At 27.1% G+C, this 17,043-nt stretch overlaps 1 protein-coding gene across 1 annotated transcript in view; it reads right to left on the bottom strand.

Annotated features, from left to right (window-relative positions):
- The window catches only part of LOC111631797 (RNA-binding protein 26-like), a 95,599-nt gene that overhangs the window by 32,253 nt on the left and 46,303 nt on the right, over positions 1-17,043 (bottom strand). Inside the window, exons 3-14 of the mRNA XM_023376142.1 lie at positions 16,716-17,005; positions 15,923-16,035; positions 13,332-13,696; positions 11,778-12,059; positions 10,516-10,647; positions 10,334-10,435; positions 8,198-8,422; positions 7,110-7,462; positions 4,951-5,358; positions 2,928-3,056; positions 1,393-1,467; positions 881-940 (exon numbers count right to left, since the gene is read on the bottom strand). Coding sequence (XP_023231910.1) covers positions 881-940; positions 1,393-1,467; positions 2,928-3,056; positions 4,951-5,358; positions 7,110-7,462; positions 8,198-8,422; positions 10,334-10,435; positions 10,516-10,647; positions 11,778-12,059; positions 13,332-13,696; positions 15,923-16,035; positions 16,716-17,005 — 2,534 coding nt within the window. The remainder of the gene's footprint in view (positions 1-880; positions 941-1,392; positions 1,468-2,927; positions 3,057-4,950; positions 5,359-7,109; positions 7,463-8,197; positions 8,423-10,333; positions 10,436-10,515; positions 10,648-11,777; positions 12,060-13,331; positions 13,697-15,922; positions 16,036-16,715; positions 17,006-17,043) is intronic.

Here is a 17,043-nt window from a genome sequence, read left to right on the forward strand (position 1 = left end):
GTTCATTTTGAATATACATAAAAGACCTTTGTGATTGAATACACCTATAACATTATACTTAAGGAATTCAAATTACATGAATTCAAAATCATGTATAAACAGTGTTTGCAGCACTCATTCCATAAAATTTCTACAGCAAGACTTTATAGCACGGGTGCCTCAAACACTATTTCTACATGATTTTGATTTCCATAAGTATAGTATTATAAGTGTAATCTAACCACAAAACACTGTATGACAATTCATTTATAATATAGGTGATTATAGCATTCATGGAAATTGGCCCTCTTGCTCCGCTCATGTGCCAAACTTCCATTCATGCCATAATCACCTATATTATAAACTAATTGCATAATATACTATTTTTTGTCTGCAACTCACTCTCACTCTAAAACTGTATTTAGTGACCCATGATATTATATGAGTGACACCACTGATGAAGACCATCAAGATTATCGTATTGATTCTCCTTAAACTTATTCTTGGAATAAAATTCTCTCTATAAAACATAAAATAGAAGTTTAATTTTTAAGTCTTTTTATAATTTCCTATTACAAAGCTAACTTTTAATGCCACTTAAACTGACAAATAATATTGCTTGAAATTATACTATAATTATTCTGTCAAAAAAATTTTCAGATTAAAAAGGAATTTATTACACAACTGAATAATAAAAAATCAAAAAAATAACACAAATTTATAAAGTTAAAATATAATTCCTAATATATAAAATTTATTTAAATAAGACTTATTTATGATGATATATCTATCCATAATTGAGATTTCAAAACAATCTCTAAAAACAATTTAGAAACTGAACATAACAGTTTCATTTACTCTAACCTAAAATATTTACAAAAGTAAATTTTTATACACACACCTCTTTTATGTCTACTTTTTCTTTTTCATTCTTGCATTTCTCTAATTTTTCAACCAATAACTAAAAAAAAGAGAAAAATATTTCAAAACTTTTTAAACAAATTCATTTTAAAAACTGGACTGCTGAATTACCAAAGAACATTCAAATTAAAAGCTTTATGTAATATGCATTTATGCATATTACATAAAGATCTACATAAATGCATATTACATAAAGATTTACATAAATGCATGTATGCATGCATCTATGTAAGAAAAAAGCATAATTAGTCAAATTGGCCAAATCCAAATGTTAAATACTTTACATATAAATACAGTAAAAATTTTAACTAAAAAAATTTAATAATTTTAAAATCTATAATCCTATTTAATAAAAATAATTTTACAATTGAATTATACATATTTTTTTGTCTACATCTTAATTTCTTATTTTGAATAGATAAATTTATAGACTATGAATGAATGCTGTGAATTATATTCAAAATTATTTTAATCTTAAGTCATCAAACATACTTTATGTTGTTGAACATTAGTTTGTAAAAGTTGCTGCCTTTTCTTCTGGACTTCCATCTTCTTTTTCAGAGCATTCTGTAATGAAATTTATGAATAATTATAACATATTAACATTTTATAAATGTTATAAAAATACAATTTTTATTTGCTCAAAAGCAAATTTCATATCCTTAATGTTTAAATTAAACTAAGAATGAATGTTTGCATTTTATATATATAGTCACCAAGATAAATTAATTGCATCCTTCAATGCCTGTTTAGAAATATTCCTTTACAATTAATTGCTATTTACATGAATCTACAATGCTATCATACTAAATTTGATATTAGTATCATCTAACATATATCGCATGTTGTTAGCTATAATAAACTCATAAGAAATGCTACAGACATAATTCATAAATCATGATTAACTAAAAACTGTAATTTTAAAAGAGCAGATACCAAAAAATAATAAATGTGTTTTTAATTAAATTATTTTTAAGCTTAATTTTACTTAGAATTTAAATATTGTAAAAATTACTACTGGAGTTTTAAATTTGTAAATTACAGTACAATTATATTTTTTCTAAATTTTGTATGTGCATGGAATGTTTAGGAACAATATAGTGCATACAAGGAGGTTGGTCTTTGTTCCCTCTTAATCCAGTCAATATCATTCATCATTGTGTAACATGAGTAATCTGCAGGAACTGTAGAATTATGGTTGCTACAGAAGGAATGACAACAGACATACGCAGTAGCAAGCATACGAAGAATTTAAGTATCAGTTGGATGTGTGCCCTATGACATGAAGTGCANTTAATCCAGTCAATATCATTCATCATTGTGTAACATGAGTAATCTGCAGGAACTGTAGAATTATGGTTGCTACAGAAGGAATGACAACAGACATATGCAGTAGCAAGCATACGAAGAATTTAAGTATCAGTTGGATGTGTGCCCTATGACATGAAGTGCATGCATTGAGAAAGTGTAATAGGCAAATATGAAACTTGGTTTGTTTTCCAATGTTTTAATATAAGTTATGATGTTCTTGGATAATAATTAACATAATTTAAATAATTTAAAATGGTAGTATTCTTTTTGGAAGACCCTTTATTTTATTTTAATTCAAGCAAAGAATGTATGTTTAAATACATAAAATATATTTAAAAAAAAAACATGCAAACAAACTTAAGTAATTATCTTTTTTGAAGTATAAATAATCTTATTTTTGATTGCTGAATAATGCTTATTAACATGCAAATCCAAGGCATAAACATTGAAGATTTATTCTAATCATAAACATTTCATATAACTGAAAAGTAAACAACAAATTTTCCAGAAAATTTACTTACAATTAAGTTAATTATAAGAAAATAACATAATATAAAATCTATAAGCATCTAATAATCAAGACCAAATTAGATTATTAGTGTAGATAGAGATATTTTGCTTTCAATATATCATTATTATAACATGGAATAGTTAATTTTTCATTTTGTATATTTAATATATTAGTATAAAATTAAAAAAATAACAGAATAAAGTACCTTTTTCTGTTCTTCTTTAGATTTTCTAGGTAAAAGAGATGACAACGACGATGGCACATTAGTTTTCTTTAACACAGATGGATTAAATACTGTTCTTGAGAGATTACCAGTGGGCGAAAATACTACAGACTTATGAAAATAAAAAAAAAGAGAGATATAAACATTACAAAGTACTGTGAACTCATCTTTTAATCATATTTTTAATTTTACAATAGAAGTATTGATATTTTTTTTAGCAAGCAATACATAAACTCAAGACAAAATGCATCATAACTTTGGCTTATTTTTGACCTAACATCATTCTTAACTTAAAATTATACCGATGACAATTTAGCTTCCCAAAATCTATTTTTCATTGAATTAGACATTTACTTAGTTAAATATTAATTCCATTTAGGCAAATATCTATCTTTACAGCAGAATACATTTATTATATTTTAAAAATTTTCTTAATAATTTGAAATTGAAAAAAAAATTTTAAATGCATTTTACATCTTATTAAGGCTTACTGTGACAAACTCAGCTTCTATTATACTATTTTATATGCAGTTTTTTGCATTTTTCATTCCCACCACGGAGGGGGTAGAGAGAGGGTTAAGGATTACTCTGAAGAACTTGGCTTCTACTGTACTATTTTAGATGCCTTTTTTGCATTTATGCGGAAAATTTAACGTATTTTTAGATCCTTCTAAAAATTCTCAACAATATTTAGTGTTCCATTGTATATAAAGTTGACACGGGAAGCACATGCGCATAAGTTTGCTTTATTCGAACTCTTCATCTCAATGTTCAATTTTATGTTTGAATTTATATTTATGAATGATTCTGGAAGATCCAGCTTATTTTTCAAATTTATTAAACCTGAAGAAGAACCCAGAAAGAGATTTATTATTCATCACTTAATGGTTGCAGCGAGTCTTAATTATCATTATCCTGGTGTGGTAAACAGATATGTAAAAATTTTCTACTTAGTCACGGAAGAGGGAGACCTAATTCTTGCACTGAGTGAAAATGGGTAAGATTGGCTATAATCTAATAATCTTAATCTTCACTATTGTTACTTTTTGTCAGAGTAACACCAGGCTCATCTGCTAGTTTTTAATATAAAAGAACTGTCAGTTATTTCTTGAGCTTTACAAAATTTTGATATAAATAATAATGAATTTTTAAAAAATTTCACAGAGCAAAAACTATCTTAAAACTGTAAAATTCATTATTATAAATTTTGATAAAAATATTCTGATAATTTAATATTTTTTTGCTTTTGAATTTTTGCTCTTTATTACCAAAAATTTAACTTCAATATTAAACTTTTTGTGTGTTGATGCAATACATTTTTCTTCTTCCTACTTACTCATAACATGTTTATCACATGTAAACTTTTTTACTAAAAATAAACTGAAAAAACTAATAACTTAACAAAATACTTTATTATCAACTATATATCATCCCAACATTTTTATCATTTCTTTTCTAAATTGGCCATAATGTTTACATAAATAATAACATCGCAAAGCCCGAGTAGTATACATTAAATAACCAAACGATCGCCTAAATATTGAGCTACAATATGGCTAATTAAACGATTGGTATAAAGTAATTTGACACTAGAGGTAGACGTTAGGCACTATCTCTTAAGTAAATTAATAATTATAATTAAATAAATAAACTATTAAATAAATTTAGAACCTTCTGGAATAAAAGAATTTAATTATAATTATTAATTTACTTAAGAGATGGTGCCTAACGTCTACCTCTAGTGTCAAATTACTTTATACCAATCATTTAATTAGCCATATTATAGCTCGATATTTAGGCAATCATTTGGTTATATAATGTTTACTTTATAAACATTAATCATTACTATGATATTACTATAAAATTTATTCTAAAAATCTTTTTCATCTTTACTTTTTAGAACCCAGCATTCAGTTATCAAATTAAAACAATAAAGATTTTTAAAAATCTAATAAAAATATATATTTTACATCAATCAATTACTAAAATAAATTATGAAACTCACCCTTTCTGTAGCTTCTTCCAAAGTACTATTAGCTGTTTGATTGCAATGTGAAATGCTATTTGCTTTTGATATATTGAGTTGCAGTCCAAGCCTTTCTTTCACACTTGGTTTGGTTAAATTAGTTTCAGAAATTCCATTCTGCTCTTGTAACTGAGATATCTGAGTTTGTTTTTGTTGATTCTGAGCTTGTTGTGGTTGTTGCTGCTGTTGCTGTGGTGGTTGTTGCTGCTGTTGTTGCTGCTGCTGTTGTGGTTGTTGATTTGAATTATTTGTACCATCTTTATTATGCCAAAATACTTTTACAAAACGATTATTAAGAACGGCTTCTGTGCTTCTGTATGCAGCATTTGCTTCGGCATGACTATTAAACTGAATTAAAGCTGCTTCCGGATCTCCATCATAACAAACCTAATTCAAAAATATGTTTAATTAATAAATTTGTATTCAGATATTGTTGGAAACAAATTAAAATTAACTCAGTACTAAAATAAAATCAGACATTAAAGGCAAAATTTTTCCATTTATTAGAGCTATAAAATATCTTCAGGATATGACATAAAATATATGCTTTACATTGTAAGAAACCATTATTTTTAATTTGCTTAACTGAAACAAAATACAGTTGAACCTATCTATCTCAAACATGTTTATCTTAAATAATTTTCTCCCAAAACCTCTGTATCTCTAATTATGGACTAAAGTGTCAATTACAAATTCAAAGCTCAGCATATTTTGATAATCTAAACCAGTGATTCCCAAACTTTTTCGATCCACTGCCCCCTTTGTTCCATAAAGTTATACCCAACGCCCCTAACCCATTTTCTCTTGTGTGAGAAAGGTTTGGAAATATTCTTAGGAAAACTTTTCTATGAATCTCACATTTTGTGTCCTTACCGTACATTGTTCTCAACATCTGGAAATCATTAAACACAATGTTTCCTCTTATCAGTTTAAGAGAGGAAAGGGAACGGCTTTCAGTGACCCCAATTTTGCCTTTAGTCACCATTCAATACCCTGCCTCCAGTTCCTCCCTAAGATTTACTCATTGACCACAAGGGGGCATTATTGCCCACTTTGAGAAATGCTGATCTAAACTGACATTCAGAAACACCTTGAAATACTGTACATAGTTGCAATTAATGCTACTTTTCTATGATTGGCTTATGTCATATTGGTCAAAAATAAAAATTGTTAACAAACTATTTCTGTTAAGGTATGTTTTATTTATATCTAACACAGGTATGTACAGTATTGTATAATGTACTTCCAATCAAATCTATTACTGTTTACTATGTAAGAACATCTATATCTCAAAACCTACCATCTCAAATTCTTTTTCTCATTCTCTTGAGATTCGAGATAGATACACATTCAACTGTATTTATAATTGTTTTGAAAATGTTAAACAGTGCTCTTCAATTTGATAAAGTAAAACAAATCTAATATTTGCAAAGATAGCTAAACAGTTTCCATATATTTCTAAACAAATTCATCATTAAAAAACTTATACAGTAGAACCTCGAAAACTCGGCTCTCGATAACCCGGCACTCCGGATAACTCGGCCACACCCTAACAGGGCAAAAAAAATCCTTAGTTAATTAATTTTCATTATAGACAGCTTTATAAAAGTATAAAAGCTCTCATAAAGTATTTTTCTGAGGTCTGTGTTATCAGGTAAATTACTGTACACAGTGTATTCATTAATTTTTATTTTTATGTAGTAAAGGCTCTATGCCTTCATAAAGGACGTGGTTTTCCTTTGTTTAAGGGTATTTGGGCAGTTTATTCTCTGTTATATTCTCAAGTAAACAATACATATAAGTACAGTATATAAGTACAGTACAGTATTTTCTGAGGAAACACTCGTACTTATTTTTTTTAACCCCATTCCCGATAACCCGGCATTTTCACAAACTCGCCCACCCTTCGGTCCACATTAGGCCGAGTTTTCGAGGTTCTACTGTAATAATAACAACAGAAAAATTCCACAAAGCTTCAAAAGTATATCTACTCAAATGTACATTAGATTACAAAAAAGTAATACCAATCCAGTATAATCCAAACTTATTAAAGTCAGATAAAAATATTATCAACAATGCTCTAACAGAACACTTAAACAAATCAAAAGTGAAATGATAAAATTTAAATATCTACATACCTGTAAATTCACTATGTTTCCAAATTTTGAAAAATGACTATTTAAATGAGCTATAGAATTCAGATGCCTTGGAACTTTTCTTAATTCTAATATACACCTATCATTATTCATATTTGCTTGTTTTCTAGGTCCTAATCTACTATAGTCAAATGGTCTCCTTTTCATATTAGCTTCATTCGAATGATTAATGTGAGGAGCACCTGTGGAAGTAATTAGACCACTCGAAGCTGTTGTTGCTATTGTTTGACTACAAGGCATATTCAACACTGGCCGTTGAGGTTCGATTACCATTCTGTTGTTGTTATTGTTGTTTCCACTGCTGTTGTTATTACTGATTTTTGGAGAATCAACATCTGTAGAAATTTAAAACAAATATTAAGTTTAATGCAGATACAGAAATTTAAAAATACAGTAGAGTGTCGTTTATCCAAAAGCCAATCAACCGAAACATCGGTTAACCAAAAGCATTCCAGTCAGACTGTGTTGTGCTGAATCGAACATTTTTGATACTAGATTAACTTCCAAAATATAATTTTTTTGTTTTTATATTTTTCAATATATTTATTTTGTTTGTACAAAATAAAGAAATAATTTTTAACAATACAATAGCCACGATTATTATTTTAAAAAATTTATGTTAGGCTTAACATTGATGAAAATTCAATGCAAAGTGACACACAGTGGAGAAAAATTTCAACATGGGATAGGTTAATATATTTTTTGTACATAATCAGTTATCCAAACAACCACAGTCCCAACTGATTTGGATAAATGACACTCTACTGTATTTAAGTTTGTATTTTTTTACAAATAAAAAAGGAAACAAGAAATAGCCATAAGTTATTTAATTTTATATTTTTGTTTTAAATAACAAGATTGCAATTTAAAACTATATCCCTACATATACATGCTCAATATCACTTCAAAATTTAAAATCAGAAACTGATGGCATAATATCAAATATGGGAGTGCATTCAGAGAATATGATTTCTTACAATACAAAATTTAAATCTAATAAATTCCAAGCATTTGATTTCATTTTGTTAGTATAAAACTATAATTTCAAAAAATAATGCAAAATTATTTACTTAAGTCTCTTGTATCATCTACTGTAGGAACTCCAATTAGTTCTCGTGTTCTTTGAGGATGGCTTGAAAGAAATGCTGATGGAGGAGGAAGTTGAGGTGCTGGTCCCCGTGGACCTGATGCTCGAATTGGTGGAGGACCTGTCGGAGTCCAAAAAGGTGGCGGTAAACGAGGTGTGCGATCCATTCCTGGAGCTTCTGGATTATAAGGTTCGGGAATATATGGTTCTGAAAGAAAAATTTTAATACAAAATATTTTAAGAGCTTATAATAATAGTAAATTCTTTGTAATATTAATATAAACAGTTCAATAAATTTTCAAATAAATCTTACATTACTTTCATGTCAATGTCACAAAATTAACTTGTTATACAAACATTATTCCTAGATTAAGTTATAAGTTTTTTGACAGTATATTAACAAATAAATTTCTATATACAGGTAACCCCCGTATAACACGGCACTTCTATAGCACGGATTCGCTCTAACACAGTTCGAGAATTGGGAACATCCCCCGTATTACACGGTGGTTTTATAGCACGGGTTCACTCTAACATGGTTCGAAAATTGGGTAAAACCCTCGTACAACATGAAATGTAATAAAGGGTGCGTTCTTTTATACTTCCGCGTAACTCCACACAAGCATCCTAATTGTTTTCCTGGCTACTTTGAATGCTCTTTCAACAATAATCCATTTAATGGTTAAATTTTACAATTGGAACCCTTCTTTTGCCTCTAAAAGCTCATTTTAGAATTATAGATTCCTCCATCGTTCCTAAATGCCTACAAACAGCAGCGCACTCCCGTTGCAGAGTGATCGCTATTAATGAATGCACCCAAAAACTGTTACCAGCTGATGATGCTCATGCTGAGATCATCATATAGGATGAATAATCCTCTGGTAAAATATTTACATAAATAACAAATAAGTATTTTACCTACAAAAAAAATGAATAGTAAATCCGATTTAAATAAGGATTTAACAGCATGTTTTTAATTTTTGGAACCTAACACCCCTTTTCGCACAAGTTCTTTGTTTCGTTTAACACGGATTCGCATAACACGACAATTTTTTGAAATGTAACTCCCGTGTTATATGGGGGTTACCTGTATATATATAACAATAAGTTGCAGAATTTTAATATATCTCTTTTAGTTAAAGTTTCTAAACACACTTTTCCTTGCTAATGTGCACGTTAAATTAATGACTAAAAGAAAAGAATTTAACAACTGAACCAATACTCAGCAGAAAGAATAATTCATTAATAAACATCTTGGACTGCTGAGAAGCATTTATTTGCTACACACAAATGTTTTCAGCGTAATGTATAGGCCATCAGCAGGTGACTGATTTTTGAAACATTCATTATAAACTGTTCCATTTTGTATTCTATTTTATATTTTACTTTGTTTGTGTTAGTAACATTTATACTTTTATATATTTTATGTATTTTTTATATATACTTTTATGTATTTATATATATTTAGTAACATTTAGTAACATAGTAACATTTGTGTATAGCAATGCTTCTCAGCAACCCACGGTGTTTATTGATGAAAAGAGTTTAGTAAATTCAAATAACTAAAATTTACTACAACCCAGTTGTTTACTCTATTCTGTAATTTAAAATAAACTTTTGCTCAGCAACTAAGTATTTCAGAGATTTAATTATAACACAAAGTTTTATTTAATTTTTATTTTAAAATTTAAAAAATTAAGATTATTATATTTTAAATAGAATATAAAAAATTTAGGTGCTTAAATTTAATTCATTTTTATAATCAAACAATAAAATTAATTCTTACTGTACCAACAGATTCAGTAAATTTGATCTATATAAAATACAATTTATCATATTTATAAAAGAGAATCTTATTTAAATATTGTTTATAATATAATTCANAAATACAGTAAAAATTTTAACTAAAAAAATTTAATAAAAACACTTTAACACTTTAAATGAAAGTAATAGTTTTACTATTACTTTCATTTATTATCTTACAAAATTTAAGATAATACCCATTCACTCAAAAATACATTACCTCATTAAAAAGTGCAAACAAAAGTAAAATTAAATTAATTAACACACTTTACATAACTATTAATAATAAAAATACATATGTAAGTTTCATACACACCAGGCTGTGGTGGTGGTGGAGGTGGCAGAGGAGATCGTGTTGGTGGCTGTCCAATAATTGGAGTGATAACATGATGCATTGTATTTGTGTGTATATTATTACCTAAATAATAAAATTATTATTAAGTTTTCAAAATAAAATTATTTACAATAACATAATTATAGTTGTTACATAAATCGTACCTGATGGTTGCGAAACAGGTGGAGCAGTTGCTGTATTTGGTCCAAATCCCAAAACAGATACATCTTCAACTACTACTGGATCATTTCCATGATCATAAGGGCAAAGATCACCTCTCATACAATACCCCATTTCTATAAATTTGTGTAAAAAATCAAGTATTATTATTTTAATAAATTCTAATCTAACGAAATAATTGAATATAATAATAATAAAGTGTTTCTCATAATTATCAAAAATTTTAATTAAAGTACAAAAAAATATTCATTTTTCTATTTATTAACAAACAATTTTAGTTAGATACATAGATCTTAACAATATTTTGTCATTTAAGATCTGGAATAAATATCTTATTATCCAATCTCTTTCTGTGTTATTTAAGAATAACTCTACAGAGTATTAATAAAAATCAAAATGAGAATGAATTCCTTATTAAAAATATCTTTAGTAACCAAAAATTATTACAAAGTATCAACAACATATTAAGATATCAACAAGAAAATTAAAATGTAATCAGTCTGCAGAGAGATTTTGGGGGGCAAAAAAATTTTCTGCAAGATGAGAATAAATAGAGAAAAACTTACTAAAATATGGTAAATAATTTTGACTTTATAAGTGATTAGGAAAAACTTGTAAATGATGTCTAAAAAACATCGACAAGAAAACAATTAAAAATTTATATTTCCTCAAAAAATGCTTTGTTAATGAACAACAGAAGTCAATTCTAAATAAAAATAATGTTCAGAAAATTAGAAATAACAAATTCTCTCTCTTGCACAATGTTTTATCATATAAAAATTCATTATTTGATGCAGAATAAACAGAATACATCATCATAATACCTAAACCAAAAATAAAATATACTTATGCAGTCATTTAAATAGAAAACAACAAGAAAGAATAAAAATCATTAACATTGGAAAAATTATTCTTGAGAAAAAGAAATAATAACAGTAGAAACATTAGCAAAAAAAGATAATTATAAAAAATATATGGGCATTAATAAAATACAAAATCTTATATATTTTAAAATTATAATGTAAGACTGCTCATGTACTTAAGTATTTTATTTAGGACATGAATAATTTTGTCTAATAGTCAAATTTAGCCTTCAACATATAGTCTGGAATAAATCTTTGAATATTCAATTAAATTCACATATTTTAGATAGCAACATTTATAAATTTATGTTATTAAATAACTAGATTAAAAAGAAATAAATAATAATAAGGATAAAATATATATATATATAAATGAAATTTACCATCATAATCGCGACATCGTTTAGCTGTTTTCCCTACAAACTGATTAGTTTCACTAGATGTAGACTGTGTAGTAGCTAGAGTGGTTACAACCTCTGTTGTAGTAACTAATGAAACAGAAGGAACTGAAGAAACAGGAGGAATAGGTGCAACAGCCGAAGCAGCAGGAACAGCAGGTACAGTTGAATGTGCTCCTAAACGATAATCTGTATCACCATGATCTACAGTCAGTTGAGTTGTATCTCCACGTGAACGAGTTTCATGAGCTTCATTACGATTCCTATCTATATTTTTACAAAATAAACAAATATTTACTAAAATTTTTATTTTATTGATGAGCGTAAACTTATTTATAAAAACATCAAATAGTAATTTTTCATAAGCAACTAATTTTCAAATAATAATTGTAGTCAAGCCATTTGTATATCATTTACTTTTCAGTATATTTGTTTATAAATTAACCTGCTTAGTTTAAGAGATTTTTAAAATTAATGGCACTCGCTGACAGGCTCCAAAATCAGGAATTTTACACTGCTCAGATTTCTCAATTGTGACAAATTATATCATGTATGTGACAAAAATAATTTTTATAAGTAAAGAATGAAGTAGCAATGTTTAAAACTAACTAAATACTCATTAATCATCATGATAAAATCTTTTCTCAAATAATACTTTATAATTGGTAAAGGAATGATTGCAAGTACATTCTTTGCATTTTCATAAGCTTATCTATTAAATTCTTAAATGGTTTTATGATTCAATTTAATTATAAAATAAGTTCAACTAAGTATGTGTGTGATTTGAATAAAATCTTTTTTTAAAAATTTATAATTATTTTCTTGATACCACACTTTGTAAAATAAAAGTAAAGAATTAAAATACTGAAATGTTTTGTGCATAACATTTGTATCATTTGTGTATGACAATGTAAACTAAAAACTCAAAATACAAATTTCAGAATTTATTTTCTAAATCAGATAATTAAAAATTCAAAATGTAAGTTTATAATCTCATTTTTCACAAATTCAATTTTTTCTCCAAACTTCTTTTATGATATATTTCATTTTATATAAATAATGTATTTACTTAAGCTTGTTGTTGTTATAATAAAATTATTAATTAGTTTTGTATAAAATTTATTCTTTCCAACAGTTCCAGAATAAAATAAAACTGCATCTCTGAATCATCAAAAAAGTAACAAACAAATTATGTAAAGGATTGAAGCAATAATTTAGGAACTAAAATTTAAACTGCAAAAAATCAGAGAAAAATATAAAATAATATTTAAATACCAAAGATAAACATTTATATAAATTATATCATCTAAAATCAAAATGTATACTGTATATAAAAAAAGTGCACAGATAATTTTTTTTTTTATAAATTATTAAAATTAATTAGTCCAATTATCATATAAACATATCCCATTAAGAATAATGTCCTATTATGTAAGAAAAAGTAATAAGAGTAATATCTTACATGGACTTAGAATGCTAGATCAATTTCATGTTAATTAATATCAAAGTTAATCTTACAGTAATAATTTCATAGCATACCTCTTGACCTATCTCGAGATCTTGACCAAGACCTAGACCTAGATCTAGATCGTGAATGGGAACGTGAAGGCGATCGTGACCAAGTACCTGATCGAGATCGTGATCTATTTCTACTCCAACTTCCACTTCTTGACCTGCTTCTATCTCTTTCATTAGGAACTGTTCTATCTCTACCAGTTCTCTCTCTTGCTGACCGCGATTCACGATCTCGTTCTCTTTCACGTTCTCTACTTCTATCTCGATCAGTATTATCCTGCAGACGTCTATCTCTGAAATCTCTGTAACGGTTCTCAAAACGACGCACTGATACTCTCCTTCTTCTATCATCTTCTGCAAATCGTCTACCTCTTCTATCATCATTTTCTCTGTAAATAAACAATTTAGAGAAATATATTTTAGTATGTTTTAACAAATTTTCTTGTAACATTTAAAAACTATCAATGGTCAATAAAAATACACATGTTCAATGTTATGTATTAAACTGTTTAAATATTTAGATATACATTTTATATGTAATAAAAATTTCTGGTGAATAAATTTAGTATATATTTACACTATATTCTTAGAGTTTAGATGAATTTTTGATCACAATTTCACTTTTAAAATATTAACTGAATATAATTCCATCTTCAATTTTATCTTTTTAGTAAACGTTAAAAAAAAATTTTTCGGTTTAACATTACAATGCCCAGAGGGGACAAACTGTCCCCAGAAAAGTTTTCATTAGCTGATACTTTATTAATTTTTATTAGGGCAGTAAATGCTTTTGTGACATTTCACCTTTTTATGTTAACTATTTATTATCAAAAATATAATTTTATTTTCATATTTTATTTATATAAAATATTACATATCCCCTTAAATGCCCAATGGGAACAGTTTGTCCCCTTTATAAAAGTGTGTAAATATCAAGGAAATAACATTTCTAAAAAGTGTAGTTGTGTGTTGTTTTCCATTATCAGTTTTTGCTTATTTGTGTGTATTATTTCTTGAAAAGTAATTGAATTTCAATTCTGCAACTATTTGTTTCCAGCTATTGTTCTCCTTTTAATTTTCTTACTTTTATTTATATAGATAATGCTTCAAAAAACGTCCAAGTTTCAGTCACATTTTTTGTTTTGTTGCTTTTGTTTCATTCTTTTATCTTCTTTTGTATGTACAATTTTTTAGATACGGTGAGATTTAATTCTGCTACCAGTTGCTTAAATGTTCAGTATGAATTTAGTTCATCTTACAAGTGAAGAAATTATCAAATTACAGAGTATTCTTGACAATGAATTAGATGATGAAGAAAGTGGTGATGATTACTTTTATATGCTTGAACATCTGATAAATGACTCTGGGAGTGTTGAAAATTCCAATGACTTAGATAATGATGCTGACATAACTAATACAAACAGTCCTTCCTGGTCAAGAAGTAAACTTCGTGAATACAAATATAGTTGATGTCAGAATCATGATATATCTCTCAGAATCACGAAACATTCAAGACACCAGATTTTCTGTGTTACAAATCCTGATACAGTAGACAATGATGAAGTTTATAATGATCAGTATATTGCATCAGACAACTATTTGCTACATAATAGTGACCATTAAGAAAAAAAGAAAAAATGTCTTTGTTCTTTATCCTGCAAATCCTACTGTAACCAGTGAAAACAAACCACTGGAAACTGTATTATATCACAATAACACAAAATATATTGCTGACACTGTAAATGAAATAGCCAGGCAATATTCTATCAAGACATCGTCTATATAATTGCCTGTGCATTCTTTATAATGTGCTAGATTTAGCTGCAATCAATGTATATGTTTTATGCAAAAATGTGTCAATAAACAAAATTGCTTGAAGAGAATTTATACAGAAGTTCTCTGAAGTAGCAGGAGAGAAATTTATTTGCCTTTCACAATTTAGTGAAGATAAAAACAATGTTCTGGAACAAAAACAGACATGAATGCAAAATGTTAAAAAATTGAACAAACAACATACATGCTGTGTGATAAATACCTTGCATGCTATTCATAAGCAAGTAAAACTCATCATTATTGTTTAAATTGTATGAAAAATAAATAAAATTTGTATTGAATTATTTTTATAAATACATTATAAAATAAGAGATGATCCAAAACTTCAAGTTATAATAAAATAAAGTGTGGAAACTAGACCTGACAACAGAGAACAAATTGTCTTCTTTAAGCATTCTATGGCAGAAGAAAGTTTAGGAATTCTAGAGTTAAGTCAATTTTTATTACTTAAGTGACAAAATAATACAAGAAAAATATATTCAAACATTATAAATATTAATCAAAATTAAGTAATGTTTTCTCTGCCACAATAAGAAAAGCCGGCATTTACATTGATTTTTCAAAAGAAAAGTAGTTTTACACTGATAGATAAAGAGTAAAATTTATATAAACAGAGCAAGTCAAAATGAATGTAAATTGATGACTGAAAAAGCTGTAATTGATTCAACATAAATCTATATCAATGATGAAAAAGTATTACTCAACAAACTCATAAAATAATCATAAAAATCACATCAGCATTATCGTATCCATCTATTTCCTCTACATGAATATTTACTAACCTACTACGACTTCTTGTCCTAATTCCTCCACGTCCAACTGGGCTTCTACTACCAGAACGACTTCTGCTTCTTGATCTGTGTCTTCTTTCACGACCTTCTGGTTCACTGCAGAACTACAAAAATTAAAAATTTATTAAACATATCTACTATTAAATTAAATTGTAAAAAAATTTTTTTAATTAAATAAAATTAAGCTATTTCAAATAAGATGCATTTTTAAAATTTAATATATGTATTTAAATAATTTATATTCCACTAATTTACATAAAAAAAAATTATTTATTTACTAACAATTGAAAATAAAATAATTTAATGATTAGATTGATTTGATATTAAAAATAAATATATTACCAACATTTGTTAACATTTACTTTAGCATTAATATCTGTAAATATTCTTCGATGTAGTCTGTTTGCTATAACTTTGAACATTAAACAAAGATGTAAAGTAACCACCTCATTACTATACTCTACCACCTCTGTATCTTTCCACATTACCTGTCTCATTGTAGAAGCAATAGCAGTGTCATAATAAAAATGTTTACAACTGTTAATTATCATAAACTTAGTTCCAGAGACAGTTTTTAGCAAAGGATACTGTTTTTGCAAACTATTTCTTGCAGAAGCATGCACAAAGTTATAGTAAACAGACTATATATTCCTAAATTAAAAATCTTAATAATTTCTTAGAAACATTCTTATTAATTTCACAAAAATAAAAACGGCAGATTATTGTTATAGATCTTAATTATAACTTAATCAAAAGTTACATTATATATGTAAATTTCTCTCACCCCTTCTTTGGTTTTCTTTACATCACTTTTAAATGTAGCTGAAGTAGTGACTGAAGTAACAGTTGTACTATTCTGTGACAAACGATTTCCCGAACTTCTTCCACTGCTTGTGGCTGCATTGCCATTAATGGTTGAACTATTGGCATTAGAAGCTGAAGAATTATTGGTTGTAGCATCTAATGATGACATAACTAAATTATTAGAAATTGGTCCACTATTTGTTGCATTAAGCCTGAGATAAGATTTGTTATTTAAGGTTTCAAATAATAAATCAACAAATGGTTTTGTCTCTGAAAAAAAAAAAAAAATATATATATATATATACATA

The sequence above is a fragment of the Centruroides sculpturatus genome, unplaced genomic scaffold (assembly GCF_000671375.1).
Source record: "Centruroides sculpturatus isolate CEXI.00-Female unplaced genomic scaffold, Cexi_2.0 scaffold91, whole genome shotgun sequence".
NCBI classification, from domain to species: domain Eukaryota; kingdom Metazoa; phylum Arthropoda; class Arachnida; order Scorpiones; family Buthidae; genus Centruroides; species Centruroides sculpturatus.